At 45.0% G+C, this 20,049-nt stretch overlaps 1 protein-coding gene across 1 annotated transcript in view; it reads left to right on the top strand.

Annotated features, from left to right (window-relative positions):
- Positions 1-18,602, top strand: part of DDX31 (DEAD-box helicase 31) — a 73,141-nt gene extending 54,539 nt beyond the window's left edge. The window contains exons 18-20 of the mRNA XM_083160928.1: positions 5,459-5,570; positions 10,227-10,401; positions 17,934-18,602. Of these exons, the coding sequence (XP_083017054.1) occupies positions 5,459-5,570; positions 10,227-10,401; positions 17,934-18,063 (417 nt within the window). The 3' untranslated portion in view covers positions 18,064-18,602. The remainder of the gene's footprint in view (positions 1-5,458; positions 5,571-10,226; positions 10,402-17,933) is intronic.
- Positions 18,603-20,049: the final 1,447 nt, after the last annotated feature.

Genomic DNA, 20,049 nt, shown 5'->3' with positions numbered 1-20,049 from the left:
CAGTGGAACACTGTGGGGGACATGGAGCAGGTGGAACGGAATGTGTCGGAAGAATGTTACTTAAAGAGCTTGAGTCTGGAGAGAGAAACATCCCTGGCTTATCCCCCCCCCCCCCCGTTCCTCTCCCTCCCTTTGCAATATATTGCCATATTATCACTAATCCCCAGGCAGTTGTGACATTGAGACAAGTCATCTGTCACTTAAGATTGAGTGCTCTTTAATTTTCTCGCCGAATTCACAGCAGGGCCGCCTTCAATTTGAGGTCTTTATTGGAATTCTGAAGACTCTCTCGCCTTTCCACGGATCTCAGATCTATTCTGAGCCCTGTTACAGAAAGTATACAGTAACCAACAGAGGGATTCAGCCGGGGCTCGGGCTGTGTTTATTTAACGCTTTACCAGGATTTCTTGTGCTTACGCAGCCCCCGGCCAGCCTGGTTTCCAATATTACTTGAACAACTGTTCTATTCACACAACCCCTTTACCTTCCACCCGACTCCCCCTCTCCTCTCTCTTCTCATTAATTTAAAGAAGTTAAAAGAGAGGAGAGGTAAGGAGGAGGCAATGTGTGTAACGGGTAGGAGAAGGGGGGGCCGCAGGAAAAGCCAGATTTTTATTTTATTTTTCCCAGTTATTAAAGTGCTTTAGTTTTAATAACAGCGGATCTTGTCCACCTGAGAAACGGGTAACCAGTGCAATTTTGCATTCATATTAAAAATAATAATAGGAGAAAAAAAATGTTACACTGGGTAAGTGAAGGATGGGTTTAAAGCGACAGTGTCATTTAGCAACAGAACGCAGCGCGACATGTATCCACGGAGCGTCTTTCCGGCCACCTGCTGCTAGTATATGACAGTTATTGTAAAAGGGCCTTTAATGGCGTATTTCCTCAATGTGGCACGGTTTTGCTCTATGGAGCGTAGGGAATATTCTCTGTATACGGTTTTACATTTGTCCTGGATTTCAAGGACAATAATAGTTTTTGTGTTTTTTTTTTTGCAGGGAAGAATTTTTTTATTTCAAAATGTTTATTTTAGAATCCAGATCTCTGAAGCAGCGGGAGTTTCCAACTGACAGCTGTCATTTTACTTCTGTTCCCAGCTCCTTGTTGGGGCGCGCTCATACGGAACCACTACTTTTTGCTCATATTGTAGGGTCACAGTCTTTGGTGTGTGGGACCTAATCCCAGTTAGCCAGTCTGATGCTGTATTGATAAGGGATGGGTACGATGCTCAGTCAGGTGGGATTGTCTGATGATGATTGGAAGAGTAATCAAAGCCATCCACTCAAAAGCCAGACATTCTTCCCCTGCATGTAGCAGATCCCAGGGCGTGCAGTGCCTATTACTGAGGCGAGCTAGCCGAGGATCCTACTTAGTGCAAGATCTGAAATAGGTAACCCTGCAAAAGGAAGCAGACTCCTAGCGATGTGCTACTACAGTGGTTCCCAAACATGGCTGCCCTGGCCCATTTACAGTCCAGACATTAGGGATGCCCTTGTTCAAGCCCAGGTGGGAAAATAAAACTAATACCACTTTCAGACAGAATAGTCCCTAAATCCCGGCTTTTACTCTACATTGGAGTGCCGGGGAACAGCTTGAGCCCAATTTTACAAAGAAAAGCATATTTATAGCGTTAAACATTTCTACTTAGCAATTTGCATATTAATATGGGTATTTATTCTGTGTAAAAGGGTCAATTCCCGGGTCTTTGACCCTGGTAAATTCCTGGGTAGAAGACCTGTGAATTTCGACTCAGGTGGACCCTTTCACACAAGAAAAGGACCCATGTTAAAAGGTAAATTACCGGGCAGAAATGTTTTAATCAGTTATTTTGTTTTTCTGCGTGAAAGGGGTATGACTGAGGTAAACATTGAGATATGAGCTCATATATGGATATCCTGGGTATCTGGACTGAGAGTAGGGCATGAGGTCTTGGATTTGGAAAATTCTGAACTAGTATGATAAACTGCGTAAGGGGCTGTTAAGAACCAGGTGGAAAACCTGGCAATACATGCGTACCACAGTGCTGTGAAAGGCATTAATTATAATGGTGACCCTTGCATGCATCTACATTCATCCAGCAGGTCATGTTTTTAGGATTTCTTTGAACTTGTGAACAGTGCCGTTTCAAATATGATACCACTACTAAGTGGAGTGCCACAGGGTTCGGTTCTAGGGCCCATTTTGTTTAACATTTATATTAACGATATTGGGATGGGGTTACTCAGCAATGTATCCATCTTTGCGGATGATACACAACTGAGCAGAGTAATTAAATCACCAGAAGATGTCACCGCGCTTCAAAATGATCTTGACAATCTAGATGAGTGGGCAAAAAAGTGGAAGATGAGGTTCAATGTGAACAAATGTAAGGTCATGCACCTTGGGAGACATAACCAGTGTGCTAGTTATAACCTAAGCGGGGATGAATTGGGTAAATCAGTACTCGAACAGGATCTAGGAGTCCAAATAGACCACAAACTGGGATGTAGTGCTCAATGTAATATAGCAACAAAAAAGGCCAATAAAACTCTGGCATGTATTAAAACGGGCATGGAAACTAGGGACTCAAAAGTGATTATGCCTCTGTACAAATCATTGGTTAGACCGCACCTCAAATACGCAGTGCAGTTCTGGGCCCCGCACTATAAAAAGGACATCATAGAATTAGAAAAAATCCAAAAAAGAGCAACAAAGCTTATTGGGGGAATGGATAATTTAAGGTATGATGAGAGATTAAGCAATTTGGGACTATTCACACTAGAAGAGACGTTTAAGGGGAGACCTGCTCGAAATGTACAAATATATCGGGGGCCAATATACGGAACAGTCAAACACCCTTTTTCTACTTGAAAGGACTCTAGGACGCAAGGGCACGAGTTTAGATTAGAAGAAAAAAGATTTTGATCATCTAGAAGAAAAAATTTCTTTACAGTCAGAGCAGTCAAACTGTGGAACTCTCTTCCTGGAGAAGTGGTGTCGGCCGACACAATGAATGCGTTCAAAATAAGGTTGGATAAACATTTATTGGAGAAAAACATCCACGGGTACGAATAAGAAACATAATCCTTCTCCAAAATATCATAACATACTATACAACAAGGGATTAGCTACTATAAACATAGGTTGAACTAGATGGACGCAAGTCTTTATTCAGCCTCACCTACTATGTAACTATGTAAGGCACAGGTAATTTGGGTGCTGGATGACCTCCCGACAGTTGATATTCCAACAGCTAGTATACCGACATTGGAATCCCTACTGTTAAATGCCCAACAGCCTGGATCCCGCCTTACAGGAGCTATTCTTCCTCATGGGGGTCCATGACCCATGTAGAGGGAAATTAGAACCTGTAGCGAGCCATTGAGCCCGCAGTGTGGCGATTGCAGAATGAGCCCGCAAGGGGCTTCAATGCGCTCTCCCCCCTGTTAGAGTACCGGAAGTTGGGATTCCGATGTTGGTATACTTTACAGTCAGAATCCCGACTGTTAGGCGCTGTACCATACCCAGTGATTTTAATGTGTTTTGCTGGATCATATATTATATGCCTGTTTTGGGCAGACAGATTGAAATCCTGATACCATGGCCTGTTGGGAGTTCCAAGTTTGAGAGTTATACCCATGGTGTGATGTACTCTATAAATACTAATGCCACCACCAAATTAGGCCGGAAAACACCTGTGCGTTGGTTTTTGTTTATTTTTAAGTTCCTTTCCTGCCCCTCAAACCTGCAGCCTGACACCGTTCTCCCCTCACTGTGCCTCATTTAAGCCATGAGTCCTATAATGCATCATTATAGTTGCCAAGATATACTATGTACCATAGGTTCCGTAAAGCAAGTTATCATTTGTGTTCAAAAAAAGGCTAAATGGGTAAAAAAAGAACAGGCGCCTTTTGTGGGTGTGTTGTCAAGCAGCTCCCACTAGGGGGTGTCCCAGATAAATATACAGGAAAAAAAAACAAAAAGTGTGGTGGAGCGCTGGATGAATAAATTGGATCAATTGGGTATTACAATAAAATAAAAAAAATTCATATAGTCAAACATTAAGAAATATTTTCTATTCGTTGCATCAAGTGTAAAATTTGGCCGTAAAATTTAATGGATTGATATCAATTTAAGAATGAAGGACTTAAGAGGTATACTTAGACGATGGAGTATCCCCTGGTTTCTCGTGCTGTAGTCAAAGTTCTCTGGTTGTGTCCGTACTTGGTTCAGTGGAAAGTAGGGGAGTCCAGGTACCTTGCAGGATCACCCTGTACCACTGGTGGCAGTCCTCAAGTAAAGAGGTATTCACTCTAGAATGCGATAGTTGTAATCCAAAATGGGCAGGTGGGGGTATCCCAATAAATGTATTTGGCAATTTTCCGGACACCATTCCAGGGGGAATGTAGGTGAAACAGGAGCTAATGGGATTTGGAGAGTCCAACGTCCTCAATAAGTCCAACAGCAGTTACAAAAGGCAGATGCTACCTAACATGTTTCGTTGTCATGTGGCAACTTTTTCAAAGGTGGTAGGGGGGGATTCTTGATAACTCAGGGGTTATCTGGTGCTGTGACTGCTGTAACACCCAGATTCTGTGTATTAACATGGTACTTTAATGTAGTGTTCATTCTAGCACCTGCCATATTTGAAAACCCATGCAGTTCCTGTTCCCTGCCTGGGGTGTCGCTGTCTGCTGTGGTGTTTCTAGCACAGGTCTGGTTTGCATATCAGTCCTGATATACAGACCACACTGTGCTAGAAGCACTACAGCAGACAGCGACACCCCAGGCAGGGAAGAGGAACTGCATGGAATTTCAAAGATAGCTGGTGCTAGTATGAACACTACTTTAATGGGCATTGAGCCTGAGGCTACAACCGGTTTCACTCGTGGTTCTTTACCAGGGGTAATTTAATTCTTTGCATTGTAAAGCAATGAGTCTACTGTTTTCTGTTTGGTTTTAATTTTGACTTTTTGGTGCAAGTTGGTGTCTGCAGGTACCCCGTCATCTTACCGGGGCTGAACAAATGTGAAATCTCCCCCTTTTCTTCAATAAATGCAAAACTGGCAACTGTTCTATTACTGAAGTATTGTGGAACATGAAGATAAACCTTTGCTTCTGTCTTCAGTTTCCAGTGGAGATGGTTTGAATTACCGACCACTCTGTATAGGAAGGGTTAATACGTAGCATCTAAACGCTGGGCGTCCGCTCTCCTCCCTACGTTCTCTCTCCTCCACTCGCTTTTCCCCTTCCTCCAACAATTTTATTACAATGTAATTTCTGTTCTTTTACCATTAATATTGAAAGGATTACCCTAGCTGGCCCTAGGGAGGGAGGCTGTGTCATTTTACTGTTATTAAATCTATTCTAAACGCCTTTATTATTCACAGTCTCCATCTTTTAATTTAACCCTCCTCCCTACCAGTCTACCAACACTCATTGCCCCCCCCCCCTCCTCCCCCTCTTATCCTTACAGAAGGCCGACAGTGCGGACCCCCAGACAATACGGGAAAGAGGTACCGTCTTGCAGACAAAGTTTGAAGATTACGTACATGCCAATACAGAGACATCATTATGGGCAAAGAAGGGTAAGAAGTAACTTTTCCTAAAATCTACATTCCAAGACCACAGTTTTCTTCAACTTCATTGGCTTTGTTAAAATGGAAAAAGGGCCTAATTCAGACTGGATCACAGAGCACATTTTGTTTGCAAATCGACAAAACCATGCTGCACTGCAGATGGGGCAGATGTAACGTGCAGAGAGAGTTGGATATGATAAGTTGGGAATAAATCCACTGTTAAGTTCGAGGATAAATAAATGACACGTAATTACATATTTATCCAAAATAATATATTATACAATATTGCTTAATTCCAGACAGACAGAACAGGACAGCACAGCATCCAAGGACATGTGTAGTGTGAGGATAGTGTGAGGGGCGGGGCCCCAGCACTTCCCACTTTGCTGTCGTCACATCATCCAATTTATACTTTTTAAACTTCCTACGGCCACAAATAGTAGGGGAGTTGTTATGTTTCTGTGCAGAGTAAATACTGTCTGCATTATTTTAAGACTGCAATATAGATTTCAGTTTGAACACACCCCACCCAAATCTAACTCTTTCCGCACATGGTACATCTGCCTCATCTGCGGTGCAGCACGGTTTTGTCCATTTGCAAACAAAATGTGCCCTGTGACCAGCTCTGAATTAGGGTCTTGCTTTCAGTGACGACGTAAATTTCCTGTACTTTGCTGTCTGGAGTCCGACCGCGTTCCGCCAGTGTCCTACCATTGCTCTACAGAGACACCACATGCCGACTGTGCACACTGAGCATTACCTACATGCTCGTTGCCAGGGGTTTCATGCTCACTGCCACCAGGAATTACATGATAATTTCCATGGATGATTAAATGCTCGTTGCCCAGGTTAATTACATGCTCTTTTTCAGTGGGAGTTTATATCCCTCCTTGCCCAGGGGATGAACTACTTGTTGTCCTGGGCTTCAAGCACTTCCGGGTATTGCGGGGAGTGGGACTTTGGCTTTATGTTACACTCGCCGCCGCAGCAGCAATATGAAGCTCTGCAGGCCAGCGCTGTGGTCGCTAACTCTTTCCCTTGCTTTCCTATAACTGGGGCAGAGGAGAAATGGCGGCTTGTTTTATGGCCACCGTATTATATACACAGCTGCGGTCTCCTCTGTCGGAGTGGCGCAGCAACAGGTACGTACACCAGCAGAGCAGGGGTAGCACCTCTTCAGCCTGGCGCCTCCCTGCTTTGTAGGCTCTGCTGAGCGAGTTGTGCCAGCCCTGCATACACCTCTCTGCTTTTCTCACTAAAACACACACAGCTCTCTCTGCTTCTCTCACTAACACACACAGCTCTCTGCTTCTTTCACTAACACACACACAGCTCTCTGCTTCTTTCACTAACACACACAGCTCTCTGCTTCTCTCACTAACACACACAGCTCTCTGCTTCTCTCACTAAAACACACACAGCTCTCTGCTTCTCTCACTAACACACACACAGCTCTCTCTGCTTCTCTCACTAACACACACACAGCTCTCTCTGCTTCTCTCACTAACACACACACAGCTCTCTGCTTCTCTCACTAACACACAGCTCTCTGCTTCTCTCACTAACACACAGCTCTCTGCTTCTCTCACTAACACACAGCTCTCTGCTTCTCTCACTAACACACAGCTCTCTGCTTCTCTCACTAACACACAGCTCTGCTTCTCTCACTAACACACAGCTCTCTGCTTCTCTCACTAACACACAGCTCTCTGCTTCTCTCACTAACACACAGCTCTCTGCTTCTCTCACTAACACACAGCTCTCTGCTTCTCTCACTAACACACGCACAGCTCTCTCTGCTTCTCTCACTAACACACGCACAGCTCTCTGTGCTTCTCTCACTAACACACGCACAGCTCTCTGTGCTTCTCTCACTAACACACGCACAGCTCTCTGTGCTTCTCTCACTAACACACGCACAGCTCTCTGTGCTTTTTCTCACTAACACACGCACAGCTCTCTGTGCTTTTTCTCACTAACACACGCACAGCTCTCTGTGCTTCTCTCACTAACACACGCACAGCTCTCTGTGCTTCTCTCACTAACACACGCACAGCTCTGTGCTTCTCTCACTAACACACGCACAGCTCTCTGTGCTTCTCTCACTAACACACGCACAGCTCTCTGTGCTTCTCTCACTAACACACGCACAGCTCTCTGTGCTTCTCTCACTAACACACGCACAGCTCTCTGTGCTTCTCTCACTAACACACGCACAGCTCTCTGTGCTTCTCTCAATAGCACACGCACAGCTCTCTGTGCTTCTCTCACTAACACACGCACAGCTCTCTGTGCTTCTCTCACTAACACACGCACAGCTCTCTGTGCTTCTCTCACTAACACACGCACACATTTATATTAATTATTAGCGGTTGTGAAGGGAAAAACCTATTTATATTAAACAAAAATGCTAAATATTTAGACCGATTTAATATAGACCGATTTACTTTGTTTAATTTAGTGCTGTGTCACCTAGTGAATTTGTTTTAATTACCCTTTTGAGAGTCATGCGTTTGGATGTATATCACAAACCCCTATCGATTTTATCTGCCGCTATTTATCAATTTTAAACCGAGGTACTTGTTTCCTAGCAGGGCACCCAGATTTCCTACGTACGTTAACGTAGTGAAATCGCATCGCATGGGCAATTTTAGTGCCCTGCGATGCGATTTTGTAATTTATTCACTGCTCTGTATGCCCCAGGGGATCACATTGCATCGCACCTCCCGCAAAATCGCATGCGATTTTATAGGGTGTGCGATGCCATTACTTTAGCTATACAATAATATCATTGTATGACATACAATGATTTTTTTACGCACCCCCCACTATCCACGCCACCCCAAAGCGTGGCGAGGTGCGGCGGAACGCCTCCGATGGATGTTTTCATACCCCCACTATCCACGTCGTCGTGAAGTTGATTTCATATAGTGTGGCGAGCGCAGGGGATTACTTTACATGTATTCCGGGTCCCCTCGCTGCGCTCACCACGCTTAGGGCTCGTGGCTCGCTGCGCTCGACACACTATAGAAAATCAACCGACATGGGGCGTATAAAAACGTCGGAGGACACGTTCCGCCGCTGCGCTCACCACACTTCGGGGTGGCGTGGATAGTGTATATACAATGATATTATTGTATAGCTAATTTAATGGCATCGCATGCAATTTTGCAGGAGATGCGATGCGATCCCCTGGGGCATACAGAGCAGTGCATAAATTACATCGCATCGCATGGCACTAAAATGGCCCATGCAATGCATTTTCCCTACGCAGAATAGCCCACTAAGCAATTTGCTTAGTGGGCACCGTGCTAGGAAACAAGTACCTAAACCGATTTTTAGCCACATGCGACCCCTGCACACTTTGGCCACATCCACGGAAAGAGACGGAGAAAGTTGAACTTGATTGATCAGCTTTTTACATAAAGCCAAAAAAGAAAAAAATCCCCCATCATTCGTTGCCTTCCTCGCAAACATCCAAATTAAAAGCTGCACTTGGAAGATAAAAGCAGAGATTTTAGCTGCATAATTTGTACAAAGCATACATAAGCCAAATGTCACTTAATGCCGGTCTCGGATAATTACACCCTAACTTAAAATATAATGAAATAACCTTTTAAATGGGATTGATTTTGGCTTCCTTTACTCTATTTTTAATAAATGAACGATCCCGCTGGATCTGCCTACATTTTGCTTATGGAGATTAGACTACCAGAGATTCCCTAAATCTGAATACATTGTATCCATCCCGATCAGCTGGTAAAACGTATATACTGACGTAGCACATACACTATGCGATTCGGGCACGATTTTGCCTGATTCGGATGAATCGGGCCGTAAAATCGGCCCAAATCGCATATGGAGACATGCCCTCCGACCCGATGCGCGGCCCCGTGTGCATCGGATCGGAGTCGGCAGGTTGGACGGGCTGCACATAAGATTTTCTAAATCTTATGTGCTGCCCGGAGCCGTGCGGGGACTGCAGCTGTTGGGGGGACCTACCAGAGCTGGGAGGAGTAATCAGGGGAGCGGCGCAGGGAGCCCGGCAGAGGAGGAGAAGAAGCTGCCGTCAGCGGGAGCAGTGGGGGCAGCGCAGAGAGCCGGGCAGGAGAAGACGCTGCCAGGCAGCGCGAGTGGCGCCGGGAGCAGAACACTTAAAAAAAAAAGCCCGTACAAACGCATAGGAAGCCATTGATTGGCTGAGACCTCTCTCAGCCAATCGCTAATTGGCTGAGAGAGGTCTCAGCCAATCAATGGCTTCCTATGCGTTTGTATGGGCTTTTTTTTTAAGTGTTCTGCTGCTCCCGAGTCCCGCCGCTGCCCGGCAGCGTCTTCTCCAATAGTCTAAATGTACAAGAATGCTAATTTTGTGTGCAGCTGCTCTTTCCTGTGACCTTTATAGGTGAAGGGCCTGATTCACATTACAAAACTTCACTTTAAATCGAATTGAGATGAAAACCGCCCTTAAAACACCCTTTGATATGTGATTGGCCTGTAATGACCCAGGAGCATGCAGGGGGTTCTGATTGGGTTATTTGTAGTAAATGTTGGTTGCTATGGTTAATTGATGTCTGTCTGTGGTACCCTTGTCCCACAATGGCGTTTCCCTAGAATGTACATTGCGCTAGGACCAAGCTTCTTACACTTCTCTCTCTCTCCCCCTAGCGCTGCAATCTTATATCCGCTCATACGCCACATACCCCAAGGATCTAAAGCACGTCTTCCATATCCGCTCCCTACACCTCGGCCATGTGGCCAAAAGCTTCGGCCTGAGAGACGCTCCGCACAACCTCAGCCAGCAACTGGTGGGAAAGAAGCAGAGTAAGGACCAGCACAAGAGGTAAGATTCTGTCACAGAAATCACAAATAACATGGATGTGGGATCCTGCGCCCGCAGCGGTGTGCCAGGCCGGATCAAACCACATCAGCCAGTCCATTAGAAAGTAGAGACATCATGCCCTTGTAGCATATTGGGTAGTACCCACAAAATGGCCACCTCCCCATTGTGAAGACTAGAGACACTTTGAGTAGGTGGCCTGTGTCCCTGAAGGAGCTGGTGGACTTCAAATGTTCTAATTCGCCTGCTGCCAAAACCGCTTTGCATATCTAATCATCATTTCAGCTGACTTGGTGGGTGAAGGAAGGGGGGAGAGGGGGCAGTCGTAGGTGCATATGGTATATTTGACTGTATGTAGTATCCACAAAATAATAATAATGCAGTGACCCATTTAATATAAAATCTTCACCTCCAAGAGGGATTTTATGCTCTTCCCATGTCCGCCGTCTGAAATGTTTATGAGAAGAAGCCTTTAGCGGTAAAGCGATACTCCGTTGTGCTGAGCACCCCCTGCTGGAGACTCTGTGTAATGCTGCAGCAGCAGAGGACAGGCGGTATCTAACGCACAGGGCAAAAACAAGACTGTGGCCAACCAGTCAGAACCATTGTAACTAAAAATGAGCACAGCTGCTTCTTTATCTCACAAATGATGAGATGACGGTACGGGAATGTCCTGCAATGCTCTGCAGCGAGTGATGTGCACAAACCCCATTTATGCTGATATCATATGTTTTATGTATTTCGATGACCCCTTCCGTAACGGTACTGTCCCCGAACCCCATATACAGTATGTACCATATGGGAAGTGATCATCAAGCAGTATGGTGCAGTGAGAACCCTGTTCTTCTGTGATGGACTGACCCATTGTCTCAGTGCCGTCTGCAGCTCCGAGAGGCAGATGGATAACTGGTTCTAAACCTTATCCGCCCCCTCCTTCCAGCTTCTCACCCCATGACTAGAAGGATTTATCCAGGCTTTATTGAGGAAAAGAATAGTGTGATTAGCAGATAAGTAGCACGTTACATAGCATGAGGCCGTCTGTAAGGGCTGTCAGGCTCTGCGCTGACTGCCGGCCGCTGGTGTGTCATGCGATTATGTTGACTAGAGTCGAGGTCTTTGCACTTATACGTTCTTGCTGCTGATAACAAGAGGAGCTCCCGGGGAGCATGAACGTGTCGAGTTCTGGAGCACAAAGGAACATTTAAGGACCTTAACTGATCATTAAGAGATCATTTAAAGAGAATTGAGTCCAAAAAGCCAGCTCACAAGTTGTGATCCCTTCTCGCCAGCTGAAACGCTAACTCTCAATATCCATAACTGTGCTCACATCACTGCGCAGCCTATTATGCCCTAGAAATGGGCAACAGATGCTTGGAATAGATTTCCAGGACATGTTGTTGGAAAGGGGAATGCAAACATACTGGGCAGAATTTCAGTTCTTCCCCCATAATGCATCATTATTGAAGTAAATGCACACCTAGGAGAGGTGATCTACATTGAAAGCGGGGATGGCAGCCATTTTGTGACAGGTGTCTGGTACCTAGGCGGTTATTCTGGTTCACTCACAAAGGTAAACGTGCACTGCAGGTGGGGCTGATGTAACATGTGCAGACAGCGTTAGATTTGGGAGGGTTTTTTTTACGTCAAAATGTATTGCAGTGTCAAAATAAAGCAGCCAGTATTTATCCTGCACAGAAACACTATAACACCCAAATCTAACTCTCTGCACGTTACATCTGCCCCACCTGCAGTGCACATGGTTTTGTCTAGAGTGAATTTGCCTTTGCAAGTGAACCAGAATAATCCCCCTAGTGCATTGGTCATTTTGGGTCCTGTTTGGTCCAGCCTAAAAATGTCTGCCTTCGTTATAAGGAAACCGGAAATGATAAATGATGATGACGTACTGGACAAATAACAATGTTCCTCAAATACCTGTTTATTAGAAATAGTTTGGAAAAGTTCTTGTGGTCATTTAATAATAATAAATGCAAAACATTCTGAGGGGAAAACTGCAGAAATGTATTAAAGCTTTTGGTACTTGTTTCCTAGCACGGCGCCCACTACGGCATTTGCATAGTGGGCTATTCTGCGTAGTAAAATCGCATCGCTTGCCGTTATTGTATGGCATGCAATGCGATTTTCCTATGTAATGTATTCACTGCTCTCTGTCAGTGAATACTATACACTATATAAAATCAACTCCACGCCGACGTGGGTATGAAAAAGTCGGAGGACGCGTTCCGCTGCCCCTCGCGGGGCTCGGTGCGCTTGCCACTCTTTGGGGTGGCGTCGATAGTGGGGGGGTGCGTAAAACCTATTTTTAGGACATACAATCATATCATTGTATAGCTTATGTCATGGCATCGCACACCCTATAAAATCGCATGCGATCGCATGAGTTTTTGCGGGAGGTGTGATGCAATATAGTGGGGAAAAAGACCATTGAAAAAAATGACATCGAAAAATCGCATCGCATGCCGCTATAATGGCCCATGCGATGCGATTTCCCTACATGGCCGTACGTAGAAAATCTGGGCGCCGTTCTAGGAAACAAGTACCAAGCTTTTTATTACATTTTCTTTACATTTTAGCTCTTGCTTTCAAAATCTTATGCTTACATGGGATACATTCCTGCGCCGCGCACGCACCCAGCAATCAGCGCCTCAGTCCGCAACGCTCCATCCAGAAAATGGTGTCATTGGTGCCACATGAATTTTCCATATAAACCATTTGAGTAAAATAGAGACTTACACTATATATAATTGGTGTTTATTTGTATTTGTCATATTTGCGTAACTCCTGAGCTGCGCACTGGGGTCTCACAGGTATAATTAGGTCAGGTGGAGGATGCACATTCCGGAGACCATAGAGGCACCGGACCAGTAAATATAAGTAAATTGCGTAGAACATAATCCGTCCAATTCTGTTCTGTGGAGCTTCCTTTACATTCTGTTTTTTACAAAGTCTACTTTACAGAAAGGGGAAAGAACTTAAAATAAGTGAAAGCGGAATAGTGCGCGGTGTTACCAGCCTGTGAGCAGATGGCGTACGTGGCCCGGTGTGGCTGGTTTCGTCCCCGTCTGCATTCTCAGGTTGTCATTTGCATGTTTGTGAGAGGCGACACAGAAGTTTGGTGAGCGCGGTATAACGCGCCTGTCTGTGGTATTGTCTGATTCTTCCCAAAGCATGTTGACCATGAAGGCTGAGCCACAAAGGGATCAGGATGGTTCCGCCAGCCCCACAAAATAAGCTCATTTCATACCCTGTCATGGCTGAAAAGGAACCAGGTTAAAACCCCAATTAAAAAGAGACTGGGTATCACGCAGGGGGGAGTAAGCCGGACATTTTGTTGATAATGACTCTGATCCCAAAGTCTGATTCTGCCGGGATTGTGTACAGAAGTTAGAGGAGGTCCCAGACGTTCCTGGCATGTCCGAGCACGTTAACATCTCGCCGACACATTCACATAATATCTATTCACGTGGCGGCACTCTGCCTCGCATGTCAATCATCCTCGTTTAACCCATTATTGCCTGCAGGGACAGCGTGCGAACGACATTTAAGGCTGTAGTTTGTTCATCTTGGTGAACTACCTTAGCAGTAGAAGTATGTGGTCTGTTCACGCCAAGCATTGGAGAGAGATAAAGTACAGTTACAGACTGTGTTTTAGAAAGGGATATGGTCACTAGTTAAATTCAATGAAGATACATTGGGTCGACAACTGAAGTAGTTCGATATGGTTAAGGTTGACGTGTCGGAAGGTTGACACCGCATTAGGTAGGCAGTGGTAAGGTCAACATGATTTTTTTTTTCTTGTGTTTTTTTTTTTTTTAGCCGACAGGCGGTGTGTCATACCCTACTGTGTGGTGGGAGAATATGGTAGTGTGCGGTACACTACTTAGATGGAGTCCATAACGACTGTGTTGGACATTCAGGACAAAAACGTGAAAAACCCATGTCAACCTTTTTACTATCAACCTACCCATTGTCTACATAGACCATGTCAACCTTAGCCACGTCAACCGAAGCCCTGTCGGCCTACAGTAGTTAACTCAATGTATGTTGACCTTCATTTAGTCCACTTTATGACCCATAACCTTTTAAAAATGAGACCTAGGAGTTGGTTGTTTTCTCTCTTAAGGGTCCATTTACGGGTACAGTATAATTTGGCCCACAGTCAAATTACAGACCTGCTCAAAATGCCGACATGCATTATTTCAACATGGTCAAAATGCCGACATGCATTATTCCAACATGGTCAAAATGCCAACATGCATTATTCCGACACTGTCTGAATGCCCTAATTTTCTTTCTTCTTTTTTTTTTTTGGGGGGGGGGGGGGGGGAGGTTGTTAGGTCGACGTGGACACCATATAAGTGTACCGCATCCCCTCGCTGCGCTTGACACACAATTCTAATCTAACTCTAACCCCACTGTAACTCATGTCTACTTTTTGACCTGTCAACATTTTTAAATGTCTGCATAATGCATGTCAGCATTTTGCATGTCAGCATTTTGCACCTGTCGGTAATATCATTGTATACTCTAGTGTACTGTGGAGAAAGATAGTCAGCTCCTAACTGCCACATGTGTTTAATAATGTTAGATAAGCTGGCTGGTTGGAACTTTGGGGTCAATGGACTAAATCACTGGACCCACAGCGGCCCGATTTTTGTCATTTTCAGCCGAATCTGAACATTTTCTGGGTGTCTGCAGTCACTAGCGTCGTCACCCGATCGCCCCTGCTGCACGGCCAATACACGGGACGCATTCCATAGTGACGCTTTCCATCGTGACACTCTCCATGGGACGAGATGCCTTGTAGGGAAAGAGAGGATAAAGTACCAGCCAATCCATTCCGAGCAAAGCCTGTAACATGGCAGTTAGGATTAGATTGGCTGGTACTTTATCCCTCTCCATTTTCGCTCTCTAGGACTTCGTAAATAGACCCCTATTTTATCTGTTCCGTTATCTCTTGGTTGCACAGAAAGGGGCCCGGGGCCATTTTCTACCCACCACGTAATGAGATATAGTTTGTATAGTCTGTGGTTTTACTAATGTGAAATGACACCCCTGTAAGGCAGTCCATGCTGGGCCTTGTGGTTCTACAGCCCTGTCCCAATATTGGCATGTATGTGGGCACAAAGTAACCACAATGCACTTGTACAGTGATGGCTAACCTTGACACTCCAGCTGTTGTTGAACTACACATCCCAGCATGCCCTGCATCAGTTTTAGCAGAGCTGTAGCAGGGTATGCTGGGATGTGTAGTTCAACAACAGCTGGAGCGTCAAGGTTGGCCATCACTGCCCTAGTATGCACTGCTGGAATTTGAGTTGGTAGAATACCCCCCATAGGGCCACTTCTGTCATTTTACCCCTTGGCCCAAGTGTAGAAAGGCCCGGATCCTTCCAGCTTGGCCGCAAATTGACTCTTTGTTCGGGCCAGGGGCAAAGCGAGCATGCGGTGGGGGCGATAATGGCAGCATTCATTGAAGACGCGATAATATCCCTGTTTGATTTTGTGCCTGCGTTTGTTCATACAAGTGGCAAAAACAAAAGGACCAACTGGTCAATTACTGCTGTGATCTGCGGCCGTGTTCTAGATGTCCCCAGGACATAGCAAGCTCTCCCCCCCCCCCCCCCCCCCTAACCCTGACTTGTCCTTTCTTCTCCCTCGAGCCTTTATTATGACATGTAGGTGCCTCGCCGCTAATAAGGTGATTAGTGGAATTCAGCGGTGACCTTTGTATTGGTCTGACATCTGACTCTCCATCGGCAGACAACACCAAACATGTCACGTACTGCGCGGGGCAGGCTCTCAGCATGGTCCCCTCTTCAGGCTGTGCTGCTGACGTGTTCTGAGCCATTAATTACTGGGGGATTACAAGCACATGATGAGGCTGGTACTACCTGCGCTTCCCTTCTGTGCGCCAACAACCCACAGAGCTACGTATCCATGATATCTCACCTGTCAGGTTTATCGCATCCTATTTCATCTTACACTCCGTATATAAACTCATTTTTATTTAAATGTCAACATTTCTAGAATTTAAATTTAATTTTTACAGTTTTTTTTTTTTTTTTTTTATATTACGCTGATCGGACTTTTCTTTCAAAGGCATGTGACTTAATTAAATATAGGCGTGGCCATTGTTTGAATATTGCTCCCCTTCTTATTGTTTGTTTTTCTTTTTATTGTTTTTGAATTCTCAAAACTCAATAAAAAAAATACATGATTCCCAAAAAATATAGGCGTGGCCTTCATTAGAGATGAGCGGGTTCGGTTTTACTCTGATCTCAAAGCGGGATCTTATTGGCTGTCTAAAACACGTGACCGCCAACACCACCCAGATTTCAGAACCGAGTAAAACGAAACCCGCTCATCTAGTCTTCATTTGAAATATTTTCATTGTTTCTGAATGGGTCAATGTTTTAAAATATCTAAAGCCAAAGTGGGGATTCCCCGCGTCACCTCCTTCATTTACAATTTGCACTTCCATGGAGTGTTTGTACCAGAAGTATAAGATGAACCATTTCCCATAGCAACCAATAGGTCTTGAGGTAACTTTCTGTAATCTGATCGGTAGAAGCTGATTGTTTCACTACGGACAATATCTTTAACCTTTTGGCTCCTGGATACGTCTATACTTCTTATTTTGTCAATTTTTTGTGTTTTTCGTTTTACTATTTTATTCAGCTCCCTCCGCAAACTGATTTTTTGCAAAGTGACATTGTTTCGCTCTTGTTGCCCGGCAGCTTCCTGAGAGCCTCACATGCAATTTGGCACTTGATGCAGCTCTCTCAGCAGCACGTTGTTGTGTATGTTTTTTCTTTTTTATTTCCTGCCCGCCTCTCGGAAAGCGGACCGTGGAGATCTCAGCCCGATCGTTCGGAATTGAGTGAATTCGGGCCCAAATTGCATAGTTAATGGTGGCTTTAACACTAATGTTCAAGTCCAGGATACAGAATCCCAAGGACAGCACAAGCCGACTGCCACAAGACGTCACACTAGTGAGAGGTTTAAGTCATTTACAAACTGTTACATTAGTAAGAAGCAGCTTTTGGGGGGGGTGTTACTTAGATGAAAGAGAATAATTTGAGTTTAAAATTTTTTTTTAAAGGGCTAAAAAACTGTAAGATGAAGTGTTACAATGTGATGGCTCAAAGCAACCAGGCCTGAGAAGTGACCCTGTTATATGCGTTCTGCGGAGAATCAGCCCCTTACATGATCAGGTCCAAATGCTAGCGATGCATACACCCACAACCCAAACAGCCGCTCAGCCTCTGGCTGGCCAAACAAGCTGGTGAGCGGACCCCACGTACAGGCCATCACTCGGAACGAAGGGGTCTTCTGTTGTCCGTGCCGCATCTATATACAGCTCTGAGGCCTTTTCTTGATCTACGCAGCATTGATGGGATAAGAGATGACACGTTATTGGATTAATGTGGAATACTTGTATTACAATGGGTGTTGTGTGAATTGTATTAGTGGTGGCCCATCATTGCGGTTAATTTCTTTATGCCATCTTGCAGAGATAAAGGACGCAAGCCGGTGAGAATGAAGCAGCGGTTCTCGGATTTGCTGATGTCTGAATTCTCCAGCGGACTTCCTTCCAAGCAGAAGAAAACAAAGAATATTCCGGGTAATGATCAGGAGACCTGAGAAGTGGAATTCGGTGACAATCAACCTAAGAAACCAGAGATGCACCAAACTCTCATAACACCTATGGGAAGCCGCAAGATCTTCAACTCAAGCTATATGGTCTGCGGAATATGGTGTATAGAGACGCAGTACTAAGTTCTCACCTTCCCAAGCGAGTACAAGCTACTGCAATCCTGCTTTTTACATACAGAGGAATTGTACGGAGTCCTGTTTTATATTGTACAATTCATCCAGTTTCCACAATGGCCGCGCACCCTTCTCACACCAACTTCAATACGCAAAGACTAACAATCATGTAATAAAGCTGGAATTAGTATTCTTCAGTTCCAACAAAAGAGTACAGTTTTAATTGTGGTCATTATTTAATATCTGAAATAGAATAAAAATATTTTAATCAGTCTTTGCTATTAAGCCTTACACTCTCGGCATACCTGATCAAATTAAAAAGTCTATTATTTTTTTTGTAATAAAGCTATTATTAGTTTCTCTGTTTCTAAGATCAGCGTGAAAGACCTAAACTCTGGCAAATAATTACATATTATTACACAGGGGGAGATTTCGAAGTTTGGAGAAAGACAACCTGTAAAATGATAGAAACTGATTGGTTAGTTATATCTCTCTCTCTCGCCAGCCAGCCAGCAGAACAATGTGCACACGATCCACACAACTTCGACGGATCGTGTACACTGAACGCATGATGCGCGGGTTGAGTGGTCAGCCCTCAGATCAGACGCGCTGTTCGTCTGATCCGTCGGCTTCCACTGTGGTCAGAAGCGGATCGTATTTGTATTTGTACGTATGATCTCTCGTTGGACCACGCTTATGACCTGTATACGCTTTGATAAATCTCCCCGGATTGTCAGCTGCAATATGTCAACTTCAGCTTCCTCCAAAGCTCGATACATCTCCCCCCATGGTCTGTAACTGGCTGTAATGAGCCCTTGTCAGGACATGACATCCTCTAAGCCCATCTCTTGGTTGGAAGGACCCTTTCCCTGCACCAGACACCACGCAGTAGTTGGAGGAATGAAGGCGGTGGAAGTAGGAGCAATGTTCTCCCTGAGTTCTGTCTGTCCCTGCAGCATATGTAATCCTAGACCTGGCTGCAGCCTACTCTCTGCTGGAGTTTTTTGTTCCGCCCAGAAACCACTGCTGGGAGTTACATCAGTCCTTCTCTTTTTGTTTCATACTCAAGAGAATAAAAGACAAGAACTCATAAAGATGTCACAGGGCCACGGGGTTCCACTATCTCACGTTACAGCCCTTTGTTGTTCCGTTGACTGAACGGGTGACTAATAAACATCATGTGTGAAATGAAGTTGCATGGGTGGAAAAACTCCCATTTATCATTAGAAGTACAGCACCGTACATTCCGGTACCATCACATACACCGTACACACTGCCATACAAACCAGCAGCATAACACCATGAGCCCCGATACTAACCACATACATAACCCTCTATCGTTCTAATTTATCCCTGGCCAATACAGTTCCTTAGTGGGGCAGTATGGGTAGGGTAATGGTGAGCAGCGCTGACGTCATGGGTTTGAGTCCCACTGTGGCCCTAACTGTGCGGCGTTTGTTTCCTCCCACAATCCAGGCAGAGTCCATACACCGAATACTATGTTACCTGCAGAGTTACGCTTTTCCCCTTTCACGGGATAACTAACCAATAGGCTCCACGGGAACATAGCTTTATTTTTGGCTTGGATAAGATCCTCCAGTAAATAACCCCGTTCACGGAAACCCAATATCATTTCTTCAATATGCTGTAGTGCATCAACATCTTTGCTGAGTACTCGCCGTGCTCGCAGAAACTGCGGGTACGGAAGCCCAAATTTTAGGGGCTTTGGATGAAAACTTTGATTATGTAAAATGGTATCGCGGTCCGTGGGCTTAATGAACAGCGGAGTCTCAATATGACCCTCCTCCCAAGTGCACCTCCATTTAAATGCTAAATACGGCACCCGAATGACGCAGATCT

The sequence above is a fragment of the Crinia signifera genome, chromosome 9, assembly GCF_055691185.1.
Source record: "Crinia signifera chromosome 9, ASM5569118v1, whole genome shotgun sequence".
In the NCBI taxonomy this organism is placed as follows: domain Eukaryota; kingdom Metazoa; phylum Chordata; class Amphibia; order Anura; family Myobatrachidae; genus Crinia; species Crinia signifera.
Note: the sequence above shows the minus strand (reverse complement) of the source record. Positions and strands in the feature narration are given on the sequence as shown.